This window comes from Pyrus communis, chromosome 14, assembly GCF_041283825.1.
Source record: "Pyrus communis isolate YQ-2024b chromosome 14, ASM4128382v1, whole genome shotgun sequence".
Taxonomy (NCBI): domain Eukaryota; kingdom Viridiplantae; phylum Streptophyta; class Magnoliopsida; order Rosales; family Rosaceae; genus Pyrus; species Pyrus communis.
In genome coordinates this window covers 7,470,357-7,492,665 of record NC_142578.1, presented here as the reverse complement: position 1 = coordinate 7,492,665, position 22,309 = coordinate 7,470,357, and the positions used below count along the sequence as shown (strand labels likewise).

At 37.2% G+C, this 22,309-nt stretch overlaps 3 protein-coding genes across 3 annotated transcripts; 2 read left to right on the top strand and 1 right to left on the bottom strand.

Annotated features, from left to right (window-relative positions):
• The first annotated feature begins 5,612 nt into the window (after window positions 1-5,612).
• On the top strand, window positions 5,613-10,117 carry LOC137712860 (subtilisin-like protease SBT3.5). Its single transcript, XM_088684290.1, has 9 exons — window positions 5,613-6,116; window positions 6,244-6,335; window positions 7,192-7,289; window positions 7,378-8,198; window positions 8,326-8,411; window positions 8,659-8,895; window positions 8,986-9,100; window positions 9,180-9,387; window positions 9,509-10,117. Exons 1-9 carry the CDS (start codon window positions 5,997-5,999, stop codon window positions 10,078-10,080), a joined length of 2,349 nt encoding a protein of 782 aa, XP_088540416.1. The 5' UTR covers window positions 5,613-5,996; the 3' UTR covers window positions 10,081-10,117.
• Window positions 10,118-15,266: 5,149 nt separating this feature from the next.
• LOC137713158 (histone H4) lies at window positions 15,267-15,908 on the top strand. Its single transcript, XM_068452423.2, has one exon. It carries the CDS (start codon window positions 15,325-15,327, stop codon window positions 15,634-15,636), a length of 312 nt encoding a protein of 103 aa, XP_068308524.1. The 5' UTR covers window positions 15,267-15,324; the 3' UTR covers window positions 15,637-15,908.
• A 752-nt stretch (window positions 15,909-16,660) lies between these two features.
• LOC137712302 (uncharacterized) lies at window positions 16,661-22,309 on the bottom strand. Its single transcript, XM_088683924.1, has 3 exons — window positions 21,773-22,309; window positions 17,231-17,348; window positions 16,661-16,924 (listed from the first exon to the last, which is right to left on the bottom strand). Exons 1-3 carry the CDS (start codon window positions 22,201-22,203, stop codon window positions 16,745-16,747), a joined length of 729 nt encoding a protein of 242 aa, XP_088540050.1. The 5' UTR covers window positions 22,204-22,309; the 3' UTR covers window positions 16,661-16,744.

The window sequence follows — 22,309 nt, the reverse complement described above, 5'->3', positions numbered from 1 at the left end:
AAATGAAAGAAGCGAAAATGGACAGCAAGAAAGCCATGAGGCCTTGAAGCAAGAAAAGCTTGAGACTACCCCGTCCAGTTTTTCTTGGACATTGTTGTGTTAGTTGAAATGCAAGTTTAACAAGTGATCAATCCTTTTTACATTTAATTTCCACTTTTTCTCGGATTTATTCAAGTTTGTGATTTTACTTGCTACTTGATTATAAGAATTTAAACTTTATAAGTTTGTTTATATGATTATAAGAATTTAAACTACAGGAAATGAATTATTTACTCAAATTTTAGGCTTTTTATTCTTTATTTGCTATTATTCGCTAAGAGGAATGCAAAATCACATGATCAAATCAACAAGCGCTAGCTGTCTTAACAATTGATCCATGATATTTGAGGAGTTAGGACCAAAGAGACCCAACGTGGAGTGTAAAAGGAGCAGTGGGAGCGGAAGTAGTACAATAATTTACCTGTCTTTGTTTTTTGATTGATTTGTGAGTCGTATATGCACACCGAAAACTCTCCGACACTTGCATGTGCAGAGCTCTCCTTCCTCCTCCTTTCCTTTCCTTTCCTTTCCTCCTCACCTTTCGGTTCTTTCTCAGCCTCATGTATTAAGGATGCCCAACACACGTCAAACCATGGGCCTCATGTATTAAGGATGCCCAACACACGTCAAACCATGGGCCAAATCGCCAATTTACTGCACGATTTTAGAGAAGGTTGACTTTCCGCTGAGTTTTAATAGAGAATAACTAGCAAAATGTCTGCGCTATGCAGCGGACGGTAACCATATTTTTTATTTTTTATTTTTTTTAGAAGAAATCATAACCATAACTTAACACTCATATTTTTTTTATAATTTAAAATCGATCAAAGTAACTAAATTTACATAGTAAAATGTGTCTTAATTTGCATTCACATTATATTGAATTTACATGCAGCAAAACAAAAGAAAGAGAGTCTGCCCAGATTTCTAAATTGAAGCTATATACACTTTCTAAAATTTTCAAGTTTATAAATCTTTCAATTTGCACCTATATTATAATAATTTTAGACTGACAACCTATGTTGAACAAATTTGAACCCTCACCAGTTTTTCAGTTTGATTAACAATGGCTGAATTATCAATGAAATTTTAAAAAGAGAGAGAAAAGTTCCATGGCTGCTTCTCCCAGTCCTTATCTGAAAAATTAAATTGGATAAAAATTATAAGATACATATAACAGTTGCTAATAATTATACAACCACAAATAATTCTGTAAGTTTCGATTTAAATTCTTATATAAAGATAATTATGACAAAAGCCCTTGCCATCATCTCGATATCTGGAAAGGGTTGGCAATTGCACTTTCCCTCTATTAGTCGCTGGATAAGGCTCAAATTTGGAATTGTTGCCAACTCCAAATTTCCATGTACCACGTGCCATATCTTGTCACCCATTCACCAGATCATCATGATAATTCAAGTTTAAACTGGGAATCCATTGCTAGCAAACTAATGAATGCGGCATCTCCTTTATTTTTGTTCAGATGCATCCATGCATGCAACCCAACTTACAAAATAATTGCACCAAATTCACTTGCATTATCCTATCTTTTCAACTAAATCCAGGCCATGCATCATCAAAGGGTTCAATCTGATCCCATCTCCCACCTTTGCACCCTGTTTTATCCCAAAATCCTGATAAGTACAGTTTTTCCGCATTGATTAGGCCGCGAACAAGCCAAGCTGCACAACACAAAACCACATAGAGTCCTTATTGCAATACAACCTCTTTCATTTGCCTGACTCTCAAGATGTAACCGTAAGATAAATCACTATATTAAAATTACTAATAAAATAGTGTTATCTAATATAGTTTCCTTCATTCAACGGCTTTAAATATACGGGCCGAGTGCGTGCAAGATCATGGCCTTTTAATGTTCAAAGTCATCCGACGGCCTGATAATCTTGCTCATTAAGCGGCTTCGATTGCTCAAGCTGATGGTGTAAAATCGGGTCCAAATAGTTTATTACTGATACTAAAAAAAATTAAAGATTTGATGTTTCAGCGTTCACAACCGTCAAAGAGAACTGTTAAATGAAAAAGTGTTAATTATTCTGCTAGAAAGCTTAAGGAGATAGAGAGACTCATACCTGAAAATTATGAAACTAATACAAATGATATACATCAGAGTGAAATTAATTGCAAATTATTCATTAGTTCATGCCAAATCACATTTTGGGTTTTTTGAAGAATGAAACGACCAGGAGCAATTTGGTGTTGGAATTGATTGTGTTTAGACGATTTTTTCTGACTTACAACGGTGCATATGGAGATCGTATTTATGCTCAAAGAGTATAATCTCAAAAGAGAGAAAAGGAATCTTCAAAAAGTAGCTACTTTAAAATCCTATATATTGCCGTTCTCCCTAGTAATATCTCAAAATTAACTAAATAAAAAAATATTCCCTAATTCGTAAATCCCTATTTCGAACCCTAATTCAAAATCCCTACATATAAATCCTTAATTCGTTTTATAAATATGAAATTGCTTACTTTAAATGGCTTGAACAACAGTTAAAAAGGATTACAGATGGCTTCGGATTGCATGTCTTTTGGTCACAAGTTGCGGTCTTTCGGCCACAAGTTGCGGTCTTTCGGCCAGATCTTACCTCCAAAAATTGAACATGAGGCAGCCTGCCGTGTGCAATTCTCCACCAAAGCCTGAAGGCCAGCTGTGGGTTACTTGTCCATTGCCCACTACCCGCTACCCACTGTAGCTTTGGTTTCTAGCTGTGGCAAATGAATGGACCAAGACCTTTCTACTAAGGGATTCAGTACCAATGAGTAGCTACTATCTCTGATCATGGAAGGTCAGGCTTTGCAACAAAACTCAAAGCAAATTCTGCAAACTAAAGAAATAGATGATGATATGGTTTTGACATTTGAGAAATAAGAAACTAAGAACTTCAAATGAAAGAAGCGAAAATGAACAGCAAGAAACGCTTCAGACTACTCCGTCCAGTTTTTCTTGGACATGATTGTGTTTGTTGAAATGCAAGTTTAACAAGTGATCAACCATTTTACATTTATTATAGGGTCATTTTGGTTATGTTTCCTAATCAACTTAGTTGTTAGAATGAAATCTTAATTGTTTAAATAGTTTGATCAAGATACCTAGCATCATTTAAGGAATTTAACTCATGCATTTATACAGTCAATATCCCACAAATTATGAAATTAAAACAAATCCAACTAATATTGTCACAAATATAACACAGAGCTGGCTTCCGCCGCCGGGGGAGGAGGGGGAATTGGAGCTTCCTTGAACAGAGCCTCAAAATTTAGGGGGCCCCCAAAAATATTTTTTTTAATATAATAATATTATAAAAATAATATATATAAATGTTAATTCAAATCAAAAAGTATATATATATATATAATTCCTGATAGGCCCCCAAAACCATACGCCTAGTAGGCTACCTGACTACAAAAACCATCAAATTTGTAAGGATTTATAAAATTATAGTTTATAAAACAACAGTGTTATAGGTAATCACAACCAAATATTGCAAAAAATATTATTCTATTTTTACTGGAGTACTATTCATATTTACACATCGTAAGATCAAGGTTATCTGTTTTTTTGCGGCTAAAATCAGGAGTACAATCGAGTATCAAGGCAAAATATTTAGCTTCTTTGATTTTTTGAATGATTGCAGCTTTTATTTCACAAGATATCAACATTATCAACTCATTCGGGATGGTATGATTAAGATAATGATAACGAATTTTATTATTTTGAAAACCCTGAAGATGATTCTTTATCAATGGATCTAATTCAACCATCATTTGAACTAGGCCCACAAAATTTCCATTACTTTCCTGATAAAACGTATCGTTATTTCCACGCAATGTCAATGTGTGTTTAGATAGATATTTCCCAATGGAAATCAACCTTCGTAGTAACTCCCTTTAATGCTCTTTTTCTTTCTTGATCTAGTCTTGCACAGCTTTGTCAATTGTTTCATTTTTCTGCAATCTAAGATGCAAATCAATCCATGTGGTCATGTTCGAGATGTGATCATAACTGGTTTCATGCTCTTTAAGCCTCACATTAAGACGTGTCCAATCTTTGTAGCCCTCATTTGCTAATTGACCTTTGAGAGACCATTTCTTGAACAATTTGCAACAAAAAAAGACCGCTTTATCAACATCATTTGAATACACTAGTCAATCTCTATCATATTTCTCTCCATTGGATAAGTATCGAGTGTAAAAAGCTGCATTAAAATGCCTATTAAACAGATCTTTAAGACCCTTCTCAATTGATAGATCCTTTGTGGGACCTTTTTTTGATATAGGCCCCTCAGTTTTGAATTTTTTTTTTATCAAACATCCATGCTTTTTAATGATTTGATTAAACTTTTTTTTGTCATAATTTTGGTGCTATATGCACATTATATTGTAACGAAATTTCTATAATCTAGCATTTTGATTAAACTCTCCTCCGTTAGAGATAATTGTAAAAAAAAAAAGTTGGCTACAATTTAGCAATAATTATCTATGTGACATCCCACATCGCCCAGGGGTGATCCTTAAATGTATATCCCATCCCTACCTAGCACGAGGCCTTTTGGGAGCTCACTGGCTTCGGGTTCCTTTGGAACTCTGAAGTTAAGCGAGTAGCGCGCAAGAGCATTCCCAGGATGGGTGACCCATCGGGAAGTTCTTGTGTGAGTTCCCAAAAACAAAACCGTGAGGGCGTGGTCGGGGCCCAAAGCGGACAATATCGTGCTACGGTGGTGGATCGGGCCCGGAAATTGGTGCCCCCCGGGCCGGGATGTGACAATCTACAATTTAAGATATTTTCTTTCCAAAATAGTTTAATTTTTTTTTAAATTCCACAAAATCAAATGTACCAAAATAAGTTTTTCTTTTAGTATGTTAAGAGAAAATAGGATTGAGAAAAATATAAACGTACCAATACATAATGTGTACAAAATAAAAATAATGTACCAATATTAATAATATGCATCAAATCAAACGTACCAAAATTGCAAATAAACGTACTAATTAATGATTTTTGTAAATTCAAACGTACCCGCAGATAATATAAACGTTATTTATTGTACCTAATAATAATTCATCAACAACTATACCAAAAAAACAGCACAAAAAAAATTGAATATTACACGGAGCTTTTATGTTGATCAGCAACTATTTGAAAATAAAAAACCATTTGGAAAAAGAAATAATATTAAATATTTGCATTAAAAAAAAAAAAGACTATGATTGAAAAAACATATCTGGAAGAAGAGAAAATATAGTTTAATTGCTAATATCTCCACTAAATAAGGAAAAGTGCATCATGCAGATAAAATGATAAATTTAAAATTATTTTAATTTTAAAAAATATAATAATGACATGTAATTTAGCTTAAGGTAGCTATTGGTCAAAGTACTTTAATCAAATTTTAAAAAGGCACAGATGCTTAATCTAAGTGATCTAGAAAAACTGTAGAGGATTCTAATTTTCTCTTTTATATATTATTATATTAAATAAAAAATATTTTTGGGGCCTCCTAAATTTTGGGGCCCATAAATATTGTCTAATGAGCATCTCATAATAGCTGCATTGCATGGAAGCATGAACGATGACCACAACAAAGAAGAAAAATCATGCCAAATACTAAAAATACCTTTTTTTGCATTCCATTTTTTCCCTCCAACTTCTCTATTTCCTTTTAACTCTTAGATTAAATAACCAAATTAAAAATAAAAACAAAAATAATGGGAAGCAAATGTCTACAAAATTATCTGACAACATCAACATTTTTCCACAAGAAAGTGAAAAAGAGAATGTAAGAAAAGACTCCGGTACTTTGCGCTGCACATGGATCTCTCCACCGGAACCGCGTCGGCATGTCCGGGCGTGTCTGCACGTGCCGCTCGATTCCGCTCCTATAAATATCCGCGTTCACTTCAATTACTGCAACAAATCTGTTTGAGAGAGATAGAATGGGTTGCCTCCGGGTGAAGGGTAAGAGCAACAAGGCTCAACCGTTAGTGGCACTGATTTCTCTGTTAGTTTTCTATGCCATCAACACTCTGATTGCACCAGTTGATGGCAAGAGTAAAGTAAGTATGAACTGCTTCAAAAGCTTTCCGCACTCTTTTTCTTTTTTTTTTAAATTTATATCTCTAGATGTTCTTTTGATTTATTCGATCTGAATACTAACTGTAAATTACTGTCTATCCTATGTAGCTGCACATAGTTTATTTGGGTGCGAAGCAGAACGAGGATCCTGAGCTTTTAACCGATTTCCATCATGAGATGCTGGCATCAGTTGTTGGCAGGTAAATTTACACACATAACATTAGTACCTCACGCTACTTCAATCTTCTCTATAAAGAAAGAGAGATCCTCTCCGGATCTCCTCATTGGAGATTGCAGGGATCAATTAATACAAATCTTCATAAAAAATTGTGTAATCACAATTTTTTATTTTTAATATTTTTCATGCAAAACGGTTGAAAATATAAAAAGGAGAAAAGCTGTGGTTGCACGACTTATGATAAACGGTTGGTATCAATTGATCTTCGGGATCCTCAGTAAGAAGATGTGGAGACAATAGGATCTAATTTCAAGAATGAGTTCAGTATAGACATCTGAAGATAAATTAGCTTAATTCATAGTTTTGCTGCTTTTCAAACTTAATTGCATGACTGAATGTGACTTAATTTAGTTTATTCAATTGAGAATTTAAGGGCTTTTAATTCTTTAATGAATATAGGGGTATTCAATTTTGATTTTAAGTGATTTTCTGAAATTTAACATCTTCAATCAGGATTTTAAGATAATTTATTAAAATTCTCGGAAATCTGAGTGTATTTAATTAGGGCTTCAAACAAGTTTATAACATTTTAGATGTATTTAATTAAGAATTTATTTGAAATAATTTTAAAAAGTTGAGGAATTTAAGGGAATTGAAGATAGTGTAATTTAAGCATTCACAAATCTCTCCTCTACCCTTAAGATTTCGAAGGAATTGAATCAAAATTTTTCGTGAAATCTCTATAACTCAATTAAACTCCCTTAAACTCTATTGATTTATAAATCCATTAAAATCTCTCAAATTCTTAATTGAATACACGCAGATAAAATATCTAAAAATGGTTGCTAAATATGCGTGGTTTAATCCGTATGTCACAGCAAAGAAGCCGCCATTGAATCAATGGTCTATAGCTATAAACACGGCTTCTCTGGCTTCGCAGCCAAGCTTACAGAGTCGCAAGTCAAGAAGATTTCAGGTGCGTACTTTTGAACAAACAATTCTGTATACCCCAAAAATTTCGGATCATAACTAATGATTATATTACTGCTGTTCAATCTTGATAGAGTTCTCTGAAGTTGTTCATGTCATGCCAAATACCTTTTACACACTGCAAACTACTAGGAGTTGGGATTACCTAGGCCTCTCTTCTCATTCTCCCACCAATTTAATGCATGAGACCAACAAGGGAGATGGGGTTATCATTGGCATCATTGACTCCGGAATATGGCCAGAGTCGAAAATGCTAAATGATCACGGGGTTGGGCCAATCCCTACTCGTTGGAAGGGCGGATGTGTATCAGGACGCGACTTCGATGCCAAAACAGAATGCAACAGAAAACTTATAGGAGCAAAGTGGTTCAGAGCTGGATTCCGTGTTGACCACACCGCAGAATCTGGGGAGGTCTTGTCTCCAAGAGATCAAGTAGGACACGGAACACACACTGCCACAACCGCTACTGGTTCATTTGTGGCCAATGCAAGTTACAAAGGGCTTGCCCTAGGAGTTGTCCGAGGTGGTGCACCACAGGCTCATTTGGCCGTGTACAAGGCATGTTGGAATGTGTCAACAAATCCGTGCGCTAACGTTGATTTGCTTAAAGCTTTTGATGAAGCAATACATGATGGTGTAGATGTATTGTCGATCTCTATTGGCAGTGACGATCCTAATTTTAAGTTTGAAGAGGTTGTTATGCACGATGGGATTGCCATAGGCTCATTCTATGCTGTGGCCAAAGGTATTACTGTTGTTTGTTCTGCAGGCAATGCTGGACCTGCTCCTCAGACAGTGTCGAACGTAGCACCCTGGATCATAACTGTTGCAGCTACCACCATGGACAGATCCTTCCCCACGCCCATCACTCTCGGAAATAACAAAACTCTACTGGTAACTCATACAAAATACGTTGCAAATTAACTTCTCTAAATTGATCATTAATATAATTTTCCTTTTTCTGATTAAGCATTAATATTTTTTACTTTTACTCCATTGATTTGTTCTATAAATATTTCAGGGGCAAGCCTTGTTTGTAGGAAAAGAGGTTGGTTTTACTCGTTTGGTGCAACTGGAAATCTCAGAACCCTTACCAACACCATATGGGTAATGTATTTATTCTCACTTTTTTTTAATTTCTTTGTTCTCTTGTTTGCTGGTGATGTTGAAGAGAAAAACCTACCTAAAACCACTATGGCAGTATCTCAAGCAAATCATATACTGCAGTGTTGGAAAGTTAAAACTCAAGGCAATGCATGATTGGCTTGGATACCACCATAGTGGGATCCCCATGGTAAGTATATTTCTTTCAATTTTGGGAACAAAAACCATAACACAAAATACTTCCTTGCAGTGTCTATGATTCCCTGACACTTGATAACACACTGGCTGGAAATGTAGTCATTTACTTGACAACGATGCCTGGGCTAGTAGAGAGCACCATACTTGCTGTTAAAAATGCAGGCGCAGCCGGGTTGATTATTGCAATGCCTCCCAGTAATCTCTTATCTCCTGGCATTGTTGACTTCCCCTACATTGTAGTTGACTACGAGCATGGCACCGAGATAATGTTCTACATGAGTTCCACAAGGTATCTTCATTTTTCCACCACTATAATTATTTAAGAATCATTATTCTGTTTCTAAACAAATGTGACAGGGTTGTTCTTTGTGGTATACAGTTCTCCTATTGTAAAACTGAGCCCTTCTAAGACACTGACGGGTAAGCCTGTATCGACTAAAGTTGCTAGCTTCTCTTCTAGAGGACCTAATTCCATCGCTCCAACAATTTTGAAGGTAGAATTTGCTACAACATTAGTCATGTTAAGCAATGCGTCTTTAGATTCAGTTGAATATAGCTTTTTGTTGATCGCAGCCAGATATAGCCGCGCCTGGTGTGAATGTATTAGCAGCCAAACCTTATGATCCCACCAGTTCTGATCAACCCCCATTGGATGGAGTATTTGCCTTGGATTCGGGGACATCAATGGCAGCTCCCCACATTGCAGGCATTGTGGCACTTCTAAAATCATTGCACCCTGATTGGTCCCCTGCTGCAATGAAATCAGCACTAGTCACAACAGGTTGATCTAAAACCATAATAGTTAGAGTACAAGTGAAAGTGTCAGTAATGTAGCGAAATTGGATGGTTTCGTGATTATGTCAGCACACTAATAGTAACAAAACTTTTTTCTTCTTTTGTAGCATGGAAGACTGATCCATTTGGAGAGCCAATCTTTGCTGAAGGGGCAGGGCTGAAGCTTGCTGATCCATTTGACTATGGAGGAGGATTAGTGAACCCGAACAAGGCAGCTTTCCCTGGTCTCATATACGATATGGGCACCAATGACTACATAAACTACCTTTGTGCGTTTGGCTACGACACCTCAACTGTTACTCTACTTGTTGAACATGCCACGTCATGTCCTGTTCCAAAGCCTTCAATTCTTGATGTGAACCTGCCTTCCATCACCATTCCAAACCTAAGAAATCCTATCACACTCACTCGAACCGTAACAAATGTTGGTCCTGTCAACTCAAAGTATAAAGCCCAAATCGAGCCTCCACCAGGCATCAATGTAGTCGTCAGGCCAGCGACATTGGTGTTCAACTCTACAGTTAAGAAAATCTCCTTCACAGTTGAGGTTTCCACCACCCACCGAGTGAACACAGCATACTTTTTCGGAAGCCTGACATGGACTGATGGGGTGCATGCTGTGACAAGTCCTATATCTGTGAGAACACAAATCCTACCATCCTATACTGATGACAATTGAGCAGATCATATCTTTTGTGGTGATCTTTGGCCATTCTCCCAGGTGGTGGTGACGGATCTGCGGCGACGGTGGCTGTTTTGGTGGAGGTGGCTGTCTAGGTTTTTCGGTTTGCTTGCTGCTATGGGCTGCTCACTTTGGGCCCTTCTCATTGTAATTTTCGTTTATGGAATTGGGCTTTTGTTTGGCTATTTTGGACTCTTTTTTGGAGTTATCCTTATCTTGTATTAGCTTTCTCTTTAAATAAAATTTACTTTCTTTGTTCCCAACAAAAAAAAAAAAAAAAAAAAAAAATCTTTTGTGAAGCGTATGAGTGTTATAATGGGAATATTTCCGTAGATTTGGTCTGCTTCTATCTTTTATGAGAAATCTGGCAAACAATGTGACTGAATGATGAGATATAGGATTGCTCCGATTTTTGAGAAGCCATTAGCTTTAAACTCTATGGTTTGTGTTTTGGTAATTTTGTACTTGAATAATTTATATCTGACGGAATTAATGGAAACTGTTGTTGGCTTGGATTAAAGTTCAAGCGTATGTCCAATTGGATTGAGTTTTCAAATTTATGAATAAAATATCACTAGATTGGATAGTCAAATTATGAAATATGAACAAAATGCATTGTCACTTTTTATTTATTTATGCAAACTATGTAATGTATGTTTAGTGGTGTTAATGTCTAATAAACCCTTGTTATGGTTTTAAAAGTGTCCTTTATGTTCAATAAATGATTGTTGAATAAACGGAGAGTAGAGAATTAAATAATTTGCAAATCAGTTTTTATGCTTTCAATTAGTAACTAGCAATATCATTGTAATGTTACTAATTAACTCTTGTTGATTAAGTTTTAAGAAACTAACCAAATTGCAATGTCCTTGCAAATTGATTATTTATGTAGTTGGTGTGTGTTGTAATTTGAAATGAATAAAGAATTAGTTAACCATTGATCCTTAGCCGTGATCCTCAACGACAAAATAGTGGACCACTCATTTCAAAATGTTGAGAAAAAAAACCCAGTTGTAAATTGGGACCCATGCCTCCAGCTGCTGACGCGGTTGTCTGGCGAGTCCAATAGCACCCGTTCATGGCAAGTAGAATTTTGGGAAATGGATCCTCTCCCGATACATTATGCAAGGATCATAGAAATTCTTACATTTTAACTGTTTATCATGTATCGTGTGATTAGAAATTATATAAATTTTATTACTTAAAATTAAATATAAATAGTATCTGATAAAAACTGATCGTACAATATACGATGAACGACTGAGATGTAGACATTCCTAAGATCCCCACATAAGGATCCGGAGAGGATCCATTGCTGAATTTTTGTTGCACAGCAGCACTTAACTTTGGTGGGCCAGTTTTTTCACTCAAATTGCCCAAGGGGCTCTATCATATGCCCCTATATATAGGTATATACATCAAGTATCGATGAGTCTCTATATGTTAAGGATTCATTTTCTGATACATTGGAAACTTTTTTTGTTCGTATATTTGTTTTGTATTGATATTATATGGTGGCTCTTCCTATTTAGGGATAGCAGTGGATATGCTTTAAAAGCACTTATTGAACAGTGGAGTCCAAACGAATCCAAGCTGGTCTCATTTAACTTATTTCTTTGCTGCACCAAGCATGATATTATAGTCCCATCTAGGGTGTAACAAACGGGCCTTAAGTGATACAGGAAGATTCAATTCATCTATTTCTTATTAAAAAAAAAAAAATTAGAAGCAAAAATCCCATAGGTAAACTGGCGTCCTATTAAAATGAAAAGATAAAGGGAAAATTACATTTTGTACCTTCAAGTTTGGGGTCAATTATAACCTCATACAACATCTTTAGAACCTTTCAATCTAAAACATTTACTTCTATTTTTTTTTTTCAATTTCATACATCTATTAAAAAATCTATTAAGTTAACCGTTAAGTGATGACGCGACAAATATAGGATGCTGACGTGGCTATCAACTTTGCACCAAGTAAATAAAAAATAATAAAAAAGGGATTAGTTAATATAAAAAAACTCAATTTTTTTAATAATTAAAAACTTTAAAAACTAAAAAAGAGGGTCTAGGGTGAAGGATTTCGGCTTTCTTCATCCCCAATAACCTAGTACTAGGGGTGGTTCGGTATGGGATACCATACCGAAACTAGTATCCCGAATCTCAAACCGAAATTTTTTGGGACGGGAATTTGAAGACCAATCCCAAACCAAATTTTCGAGAATCCCGAATTTCGGGAATCCCAAAATATTTTCGGGATTTTGGGACAAATCAGGAATTCCAAATTGAAATATGAAATTATGAATTGTTCTTCAAATATATAATTCAAGATCACATTCATGAACTAGGAATTTCATTTCATTCACACTACCATTTAATTGAACACTGGCATGCCTGACTGTTTTTATCATAGTCAAAATTCAAATTAATTAAACCCTTTTTGCAATCTATTGAGACAAAAGAATCAAGTCTTCTGAAATCATCAGCTATGGCAGCAGCAATAATAAAATCCACATGAATATCAAACAGAACATGAAAAATATGCAAGGTGTAGGGCATTCCAAGTTGCAGAGCATGAATTAGAAACTACTAGCATCAATTATAAAAGAATAATATATATATATATATGTATATATAATAATTAATATTATATATTTTTGGTTCGGTATGGGATTCCTGAAATATCAAGAAGTCAATCCCGAATCCCATACCGAAATTTTGGGATCGGTTCGGGATAGCATCCCGAAAATTTCGGGAATTTTGGTTTGGGAAATTTTTGGTTTGGGATTGAGATTTTTTTGGTTCGGTTCGGGATTTTTGGGAATTTTTTCCACCCCTACCCAGTACTGCTCAGTTCACCCTCCTGGACCCCCTATACGCCTCCTAACTATGCTTTCAATTACCACCACCACAACCAAAGATCTCACAACTCGCGTCACTACTGGGTTTTTTTATTTTTTTTACCAACTAATCCTTGTTTTATTATTTTTTATTTTCTTAGTACAAAGTTGGCAACCACATCAGCATAAATGTTGATTTTATATTTACCACGTTATCATTTAACGGTTAACTTAATAGATTTTTTTAACGAATGTTTAAAATTGAAAATAAATAAAAATAAACGTATGAGATTAAAATATTTTAAAAATATTTTATGAGATTACGATTGACTCAAAACTTCATGATGCAAAATGTAATTTACCCAAAGATAAAGGTAAAAACTGCTGCAGCGGCAAAACCGTATTTGCACGATCCAACTTCTCTTTCAATAACTTTTCTCAGCCGTCCGATGACATATAATCAACGGTTACATCAACGCAAATTTCATTCACGCGGATTGACCAGGTCAGCCGTCGATAAGTTTCAATCCAACGGTGCGAATTGAAACTAAACAAAAAAAATTTGATAGACAAAATAGTGGACCACTCATTTCAACATGTTGACAGAAAAAACCCAGTTGTAAATTCGGACCCACGCCTCTAGCGGCTGACGCAGTTGTCTGGCAAGTCCAATAACACCCGTTCATGGCAAGTGGAATTTTTGGGAAATGGATCCTCTCTGGATCCATTATGCGAAGATTCTAAAGATTATCACATCTTAGTTGTTCATTGTGTATCGTGTGATCATAAATTATTTAACTTTTATTAGTTAAAATTAAACATAAATAGTATTTGACGAAAACTGAACACGATATACAATGAACGGTTGAGATGTAGAAATCCTTAAGATCCCCACCTACGGATCCAAAGAGGATCCATTTCCGAATTTTTGCTGCACAGCAGCACTTAACTTTGGTGGGCCAGTCTTTTCACTCAAATTGCCCAAAGGGCTCTGTCATATGTTCCTATATATAGGTATATACACCAAGTATCGATGAGTCTCTAAATGTTAAGGATTCATTGTCTGATATATTGGAAACCTTTTTTGTTCCTATATTTGTTTCGTACTAATATTATATGGTGGCAGGGATAGCAGTGGATATGCTTTAAAAGCACTTAGCGAACGGTGGAGTCTTAAACGAATCCAAGCTGGTCTCATTTAACTTAATTCTTTGCCGCACCAAGCATGAGATTATACTATTATAGTCCCATCTAGGGTGTAACAAACGAGCCTTAATGGATAAAGGAAGATTCAATTCATCTATTTCTTATAAAGAAAAAATAATTAGAAGCAAAAATCCCATAGGTAAAATGGCGTCCTATTAAAATGAAAAGATAAAGGGTAAATTATATTTTGCACCATCAAGTTTGAGGTCAATTGTAACCTCATACAATATCTTTAAAACATTTCAATCTAAAACATTTACTTCTATATTTTTTTCAATTTCATATATCCATTAAAAAATCTGTTAAGTTAACCGTTAAGTGATGACACGACAAATATAAAGTGCTGACGTGGCTGCCAACTTTGCACTAAGTAAATAAAAAATAAAATAAAAAAAGGATTAGTTAATAAAAAAAACTCAAAATTTTTAATAATTAAAAACTTTAAAAAATAAAAAAGAGGATCTGGGGTGAAGGATTTTGGCTTTCTTCGTCCCCAGTAACCCAGTACTGCTCAGTTCACCCTCCTACACCTCCTATACGTTTGGTAACTACGCTTTCAATTACCACCACCACAACCAAAGATCTCACAACTCTGCATCACAACTGGGTTCTTATTTTTCTATTTTCTTGGTACAAAGTTGGCAACCACATTAGCACAAATGTATTTAATATTTGCCATTTTATCATTTAACGATTAACTTAATATATTTTTTAACGATGTATGAAATTGAAAAAAAATAAAAGTAAACTTATCAGATTGAAATATTTTAAAGATGTTATATAAGATTACGATTGACTCCAAACTTCAGGGTGCAAAATGTAATTTACCCAAAGATAAAGATAAAAACTGCGGCAGCGGCAAAACCGTATTTGCACGATGCAACTTTTCTTTCAATAACTTTTCTCAGCCGTCCGATGACAGATAATCAACGGTTACATCAATACAAATTTCATTCACGCGGATCGACCAGGTCAGCCGTCGATAAGTTTCAATCCAACGGTGCGAATTGAAACTAAACGAAAAAAATCCGCTCACAAATCTCAGCTGAGGCGGCAACGCAAAAATTCAAAAGACCGCTCGATTCCGCTCCCCAGTATAAAATCCCCCTTCCCTCTCAAGTTTTCATTCATCACATTCACTTCAATTTTCACGACAAATCTTTTTGGGAGGTTAGAAAATTTAAATTTTTGGGAAAATGACAGGGAGAGGAAAGGGAGGAAAGGGGCTGGGAAAGGGTGGAGCCAAGAGGCACAGGAAGGTGTTGAGGGATAACATCCAGGGCATCACCAAGCCCGCCATCCGAAGGCTCGCTCGCAGAGGAGGAGTCAAGCGCATAAGCGGCCTCATCTATGAAGAAACCAGAGGGGTTCTCAAGATCTTTTTGGAGAACGTGATTCGTGACGCTGTGACATACACGGAGCACGCCAGGAGGAAGACTGTGACTGCCATGGATGTGGTCTATGCTCTCAAGAGGCAGGGTCGAACCCTCTACGGTTTTGGAGGTTAAATCAAGATATGTAGAATCAAATCCCTCGTTAAAAATTGGGGCTTTTGATTTTCTGAGTTCCCTTTGAATATGTAATTCCAATCAGACTTGTTCTGATTCCAATTCCATCAACGAAGATATATTAGTTCAAAGAAATGTTGTGCACAATTTGTTGTTCTGTTACACTTTCTGAGTGTTCGACTCGTTTCGAAGCAAATCCATTTTTTTATTGCAGGCAAGGTGTTTGTTGTTATGTCTGAGAGAGGATTTGGAAATAAAGTATTTGCCAATTCGTTCGGATTTGAGGCTTATGAGAGCAGCTCCACCGGAGCTGATAATCCTGTGGACACGGGACCAAATCAACCCAATCCTGTCCCTTCCTGGCTCCAGCCCATGTGGGTGATTGGGCTACGGTGGGGTTGTATGAGAGGGGAGGTACGAATTGAAGGCCTGAGCGTTTGAAGGTGCGTTAATGCAAGATTGACGTCACCTACAAAAAAATGTAAAAAATTAATAAAATTTGAAAAAAATTTAAAAAATAAAAAAAAAAGATTTAATTTTTCCATATATATTTTATTATTATCTTTTATCTTACATCATAATTTTATATTTTTTTACATACTTTGGTTGTAATTTATTATTTAATAAAATATAATGCAACGAGATTGATTAAAATTTTTATTTAAAGTTACAAATAAAATTATTTTTTATTATTTTATAAAATAAAAAATATTAATATTTTATTACCTATTACTATGATTATTTAATTGAAAGTTGAAAATGTAAAAGGTAATTACTGTTTATTAAAAGTATATTCATTAGATGAGATTTAATAGACAGTTACCTGGGGCCTTTCAACATTGGAAGTGCTCTAAGAATGTAATCGAATCTCTTCAAGAATTTAATCAAAATGGTAATTACCACTTAGCAAAAGAAAGAAACTAGTAATTTTGTAAGAAATGGTCTTAGGAAAAAAAAAATAATTTGCTAATAAAATGTGCACATTTTGTTGTTTAATTCCAGTTTCTCTAGTGTTTCATGAGAAATATGTACACATCAAGTAATTGAATTGGTAATTTACAAATGTGGCTTACCAATAAAATTGCAGAAGTGTTCAAAGAAAAATTACTCATCTCACAATGAATTCTAACCTATCGAAGTAAGCGTTATCCCTCTCTGTCGACCCTAAATTTCCTCCGCCGCAGCTTGCTGTTTCGCTCTCGTCGGGAGACAGCATTGCTCGGCACAAAGGGCAGACCACCTGCCCCTGATTGACCCAACCATCCAGACACTTGTTAGACGAAGTCCACTTCAGGATAATTCTCCCGTGCGTTAAGGAGTCCAGCCACTTCCAGGAGTTGGTTTCTGTTTTGAACTTCTCACTGATTAGGTTTCCTTGTTTTTAGGATGTATCTTTGTAATCTTGTAATCCTAGTTTTCTGTTATGGACTCTTTGAAGTTTTGACTCTCCTTGTAAATAGGGTTTTCAAACCCTCAGTTGTTATCTGGTTGAGCTTATAAATATAGGCAACCCATAGTTAAATGGGTATGCAAACAAAGTGAAATACCTGCGATCGTAAGTTTTATATGGTCTCTAGAGCCTTTTTTGTCTAACGACAACGATCCTAGTCCTGTCATCTTTCCCAACACTGCTTCCATGGCTGAAAACAATGTTCCCGTTGCTCCTGTGGTCCAATCCAACCCCCAAACTCCTACCTTCCAACCATTCTCCACTGTCGTCAATATCAAATTAGATAGGACCAACTACCCACTGTGGTTGGCACAAATCCTTCCTATTCTGAAAAGTAGGGATCTGATGGGCTACGTTGATGGCACGGTGATATGTCCTGCGAAACATGTTGATGGTGTTGCTACTGTCAATCCTGCATACACAACTTGGGTGCAGCAGGATCAAATGATTCTTAGTTGGATTAATGGCTCTCTCACTGCTTCTGTCTTGTCTGTGGTGGCAAGCAAAAGAACAGCTCGAGCTACCTGGGAAGCTCTTGAGCAAAGGTATGCATCCACATCTCAAAATCGCATTTTGTTTCTGAGAAATGCGTTGTTGCAGACAAAAAAAGGTGATCTATATGTGGTGGATTACCTGGATCGAATGAATGCCCTAGCTGACAACCTTGCCCTTGCTGGGTAACTTGTGAGTGACAACGAACTGGTTCAGATCGTGTTAAATAATCTTGGGCCAGCGTTCGAGATGACTGTGAGTGCTGCACAAGCACGTGACACTCCTATCATTTATCCCACTCTTGAATCCTTGCTGCTGACTACGGAAAGGCGACTGGCAGAACACAACGTTCCTCTGGTTGAAGGCACTGCTGTCAATGCCTTTATAGCTTCACGAGGACGTGGTGGTGGACGTTCTCGTGGTGGAGGACGTGGCAACTTCTCCAACCGTGGTGCAGCTCCGAGAGGAAATAACTCTCGCAACACCAATGCCCCGCAGAATAACCAAGGTAATGGAGACAGGTTTGTTTCTTGTGGCGAAAGAATAGTCTGTCAAATCTGTGGTAAACCCGGACATCCTGCCCTAGACTGTTACCATCGCATGAACATTGCATTCCAAGGTCGAATACCAGCTGCTCGTCTTTCAGCAATGACGTCCTCCCCTATCACCCTGAACAAACAAAAGAATGGCTCTTGGCTCCTTGACACAGGTGCCAACGCACACATAAATCCTGATCTTCAGAACTTGATCAATCCCAAAGAATACAATGGGAATGAAGGCGTGGGAGGTGTAAGTAATAATGCAGGTATCTCGATTGCACACTATGGTTCAAATAAACTTGAAACTAATGCTTACTCCTTTGTTTTACGAGATGTCCTTCACTGTCCTAATGCTTCCACCAATATACTCTCTGCCCATAGGTTTACCCTCGATAATGACTGTTACCTAATCATTTTTCCACATTTCTTTCTTATCAAGGACCTCAAGACACGGAAGATGCTTTTCCGAGGGAGATGTGAGAATGGGTTGTACCCATTTCCAATGGCAGTGGACATTTCAAGCATTCTGTATCTGCATGTGTGGGTGTAAGGGTTTCGGCCCAAAAGTGGCATGCTCGTCTTGGTCACCCTGCCAAACCAATAATTCAATTTTTAGTTTCAAATAAAATGGTATCTATTGATGGTGCCTGTGATGTACCCTTTTGTGAGTCATGCCCTCTAGGTAAAAACACTAGGTTACCTTTCAATATTTCCGAGTCTAGGTCTAAATTTCCTTTGCAACTTTTACATTCTGATGTGTGGTGTTCTCCCATTATTTCAAATGAAGGTTATCGTTATTATGTTTTGTTTGTTGATGATTATTCGAGATATTCTTGGATTTTTCCCATGAAACAAAAATCTGAAGTGTTTGAAATCTTTGTCAAGTTTAAAGCCAAAGTTGAAAATATGTTTAATTGCAAAATCAAAACTCTTCAATGCGATGAAGGTGGTGAATATAAAAGTCATGTGTTCAAGCAATTTCTTGATGTTCACGGTATTTCACAATGTTTTTCGTGTCCTAAACACCCTGAACAAAATGGTTTAGCAGAACGCAAACATCGCCACATTGTTGAAACTGCCATTGTCATGCTTTCCAAATCTTCCATGTCACATAAATTTTGGGTTGATGCTTGTTTAACTGCTACATACTTAATCAATCGCTTGCCAACGCATGTGCTTTCAAACACTTCACCATTTGAGAAAATTTTTCAAAAACAACCAAAGTATGACATGTTAAAAGTCTTTGGGTGTCGTTGTTTTCCCTGGTTAACACCATACAATCAACATAAATTGCAACCAAAATCTAAACCATGTGTTTTTATCGGCTACTCCCTCAATCATCAAGGATACAAATGCTTGGATCTGTCCACAAGACGAATTTATTTGTCTCGCCATGTCCTATTCGATGAGGATTTCTTCCCTTTTAAGGGACTCACGTCTTCTTCTGAAAGTATTGATCTGCCAGGTAACAATCTTTCACCCCCGTTATTATTTACCTTTCCCTTATCTAGTAATCCTTCCCTACATGCTTTACCTAATCCTAGCCCAAATGTTTCTTGCTCTATCCCACCAGTCACAACCTCTGTCCCATGTTCAGACTCCCCTCATGATTCCACCACCGTGCCAAATACAACCCTGTCCCTTGTTGAACCTAGTCGGAGTTTAGGGACCTCCCTTCCATCCAATGAGCAAGTATTAGTGGATTCTCAACTTGTGCATATTGATGAACCTAGTGCTCCGGGTCATTCCATGACTACTCGATTCAAGTCAGGGGTTATCAAACCTAACCCTAAGTATGCTATGCATGTTGCAGTTGATTCCGTGTCTACTGAACCTACTTGTTATAGCCAGGCAGTTAAGCATGAGGAATGGCGACATGCGATGGTCCAGGAGTTCAATGCTTTACAACGGTGTGGGACATGGACCTTAGTTCCATTTCATCATACCATGAATGTGCTTCCCAATAAATGGGTGTTCAAGATTAAAAGAAGAGCTGATCGTACTATCGAGCGTCACAAGGCTCGTTTAGTAGCCAATGGCTTTCACCAGAAAGCTGGGGTGGATTATAATAAGACGTTCAGTCCCGTGGTTAAGCACATCACCATTCGGTTTGTCTTGAGCCTTGCCGTGTCCAAGAAATGGCCTGTGCGCCAACTCGATGTGCAAAATGCGTTTTTGCATGGCCATTTATCTGAAGATGTGTTCATGCGTCAACCATCGGGTTTCATTGATCAGCAGTTTCCACACCATGTCTGTAAGTTGCAACGTTCACTTTATGGTTTAAAACAAGTGCCAAGGGCTTGGTTTCAATGGTTTTCGGATTTTTTACTTCAACTCGGTTTTGAGGAATCCACCGGTGACTACAGTTTGTTTGTATTCAATAAACGAGGTGTATATCTTCTCCTGTTAGTCTATGTCGATGACATCTTAATTACCGGAAATAGTTCTCCTCAACTGGCAAATTTGATCAAGAAACTTGGCAGTTTGTTTTCCATGAAGGACTTGGGACCATTGAATTATTTCCTGGGTATTGAGGTTCAATATAATGGTGATTCCATGCATCTCAGTCAGTCTAAGTATGCCTTAGACTTACTCACTCGAACTAAGTTCACCGATGCCAAACCTATTTCTACTCCGGTTGTGACTGGTCAGAAATTGAGTGCACACGTTGGTGATCCCCATGAGCATCCAGAAATGTATCGTAGTGTTGTTGGTGCTTTACAGTATCTAACCCTAACACGACCTGATTTGTCATACGCAGTCAATCAGGTGTGCCAGTTCATGCATTCACCAAAGAACACACATTGGGCAGCGGTTAAACGCATACTTCGTTACTTAAAAGCAACGTTTAGTCATGGCTTAATGTATCGACCTGGAGATGCCACGTTAACAGCTTATTCTGATGCAGATTATGCGGGTAACCCTGACACTCGTCATTCTACTGGAGGCTTTTGTATCTATTTGGGCTCAAACCTTGTGTCCTGGAGCTCGAAGAAGCAGAAGACTGTCTCCAGATCGAGTGCTGAGGCGGAGTACCGGCAATTGGCTTATACTGCCGCTGAGCTATCCTGGTTACGATCGTTATATCGTGATCTCCATTTGCACTTGGTTCACCCAGTTATATGGTGTGATAATGTCTCCTCGATTGCCCTTGCTTCCAATCCCATTTTTCATTCCAGAACCAAGCATTTGGAAGTTGATTTTCATTATGTTCGTGAGAAAGTTGTTCGTGGGCAGTTTTTGGTGCATTATGTTTGTTCTCAGGACCAACTGGCTGACATTTTCACTAAAGGGTTATCTTCGTCAAGGTTTAAATTTCTGGTTTCCAAGCTTCCAGTTGTCTCCCCACCAGTAAGCTTGCGGGGGGCTGTTAGACGAAGTCCACCTCAGGATAATTCTCCCGTGCGTTAAGGAGTCCAGCCACTTCCAGGAGTTGGTTTCTGTTTTGAACTTCTCACTGATTAGGTTTCCTTGTTTTTAGGATGTATCTTTGTAATCTTGTAATCCTAGTTTTCTGTTATGGACTCTTTGAAGTTTTGACTTTCCTTGTAAATAGGGTTTTCAAACCCTCAGTTGTTATCTGGTTGAGCTTATAAATATAGGCAACCCATAGTTAAATGGGTATGCAAACAAAGTGAAATACCTGCGATCTTACGTTTTATAACACTTCCTGTGAAACACATGGTCACAGTTGCACTGCTCCCTCACCTCATGGCTCCTCTTTATGCACTCCAAGCATATACTACAAGCTGTATCTTGATCTCCAAGCTTTGTGTATTTTTCGAAAACTTGACCAAACTCTACCACCGGAAGCCGCCTCTTGATGTATTCCGTTAGAACGTGGATCGGGATCGAGACTATCGACGGGCACTGAGGATCGAGCACCAGTATCGAATTGTTCGGATTCGGATGCTGGTGGTCTTCCATGGAGTCGGCAGTTGGCTCATTCATCTGTACTGCAGGTTTAAGCAGTCCCAGATGGCTAAGTGCTACTATCAGTACGATCTTTAAGCAGTGTGTAAAGATTAGAAGTTTTTCAAGGCTTTTGCGCAATTTGGAAATGCTAATAACGCAGGGGAATTCCATGGGGGATTAGAGGGGGAGGGATTGGAGTTGTTTGTGTTGCAGAGAGAAAGCAGATGGATAAACATTTAAGTATTGAGGGTTCCTTTCCTTCCGGATTGGATTGGCT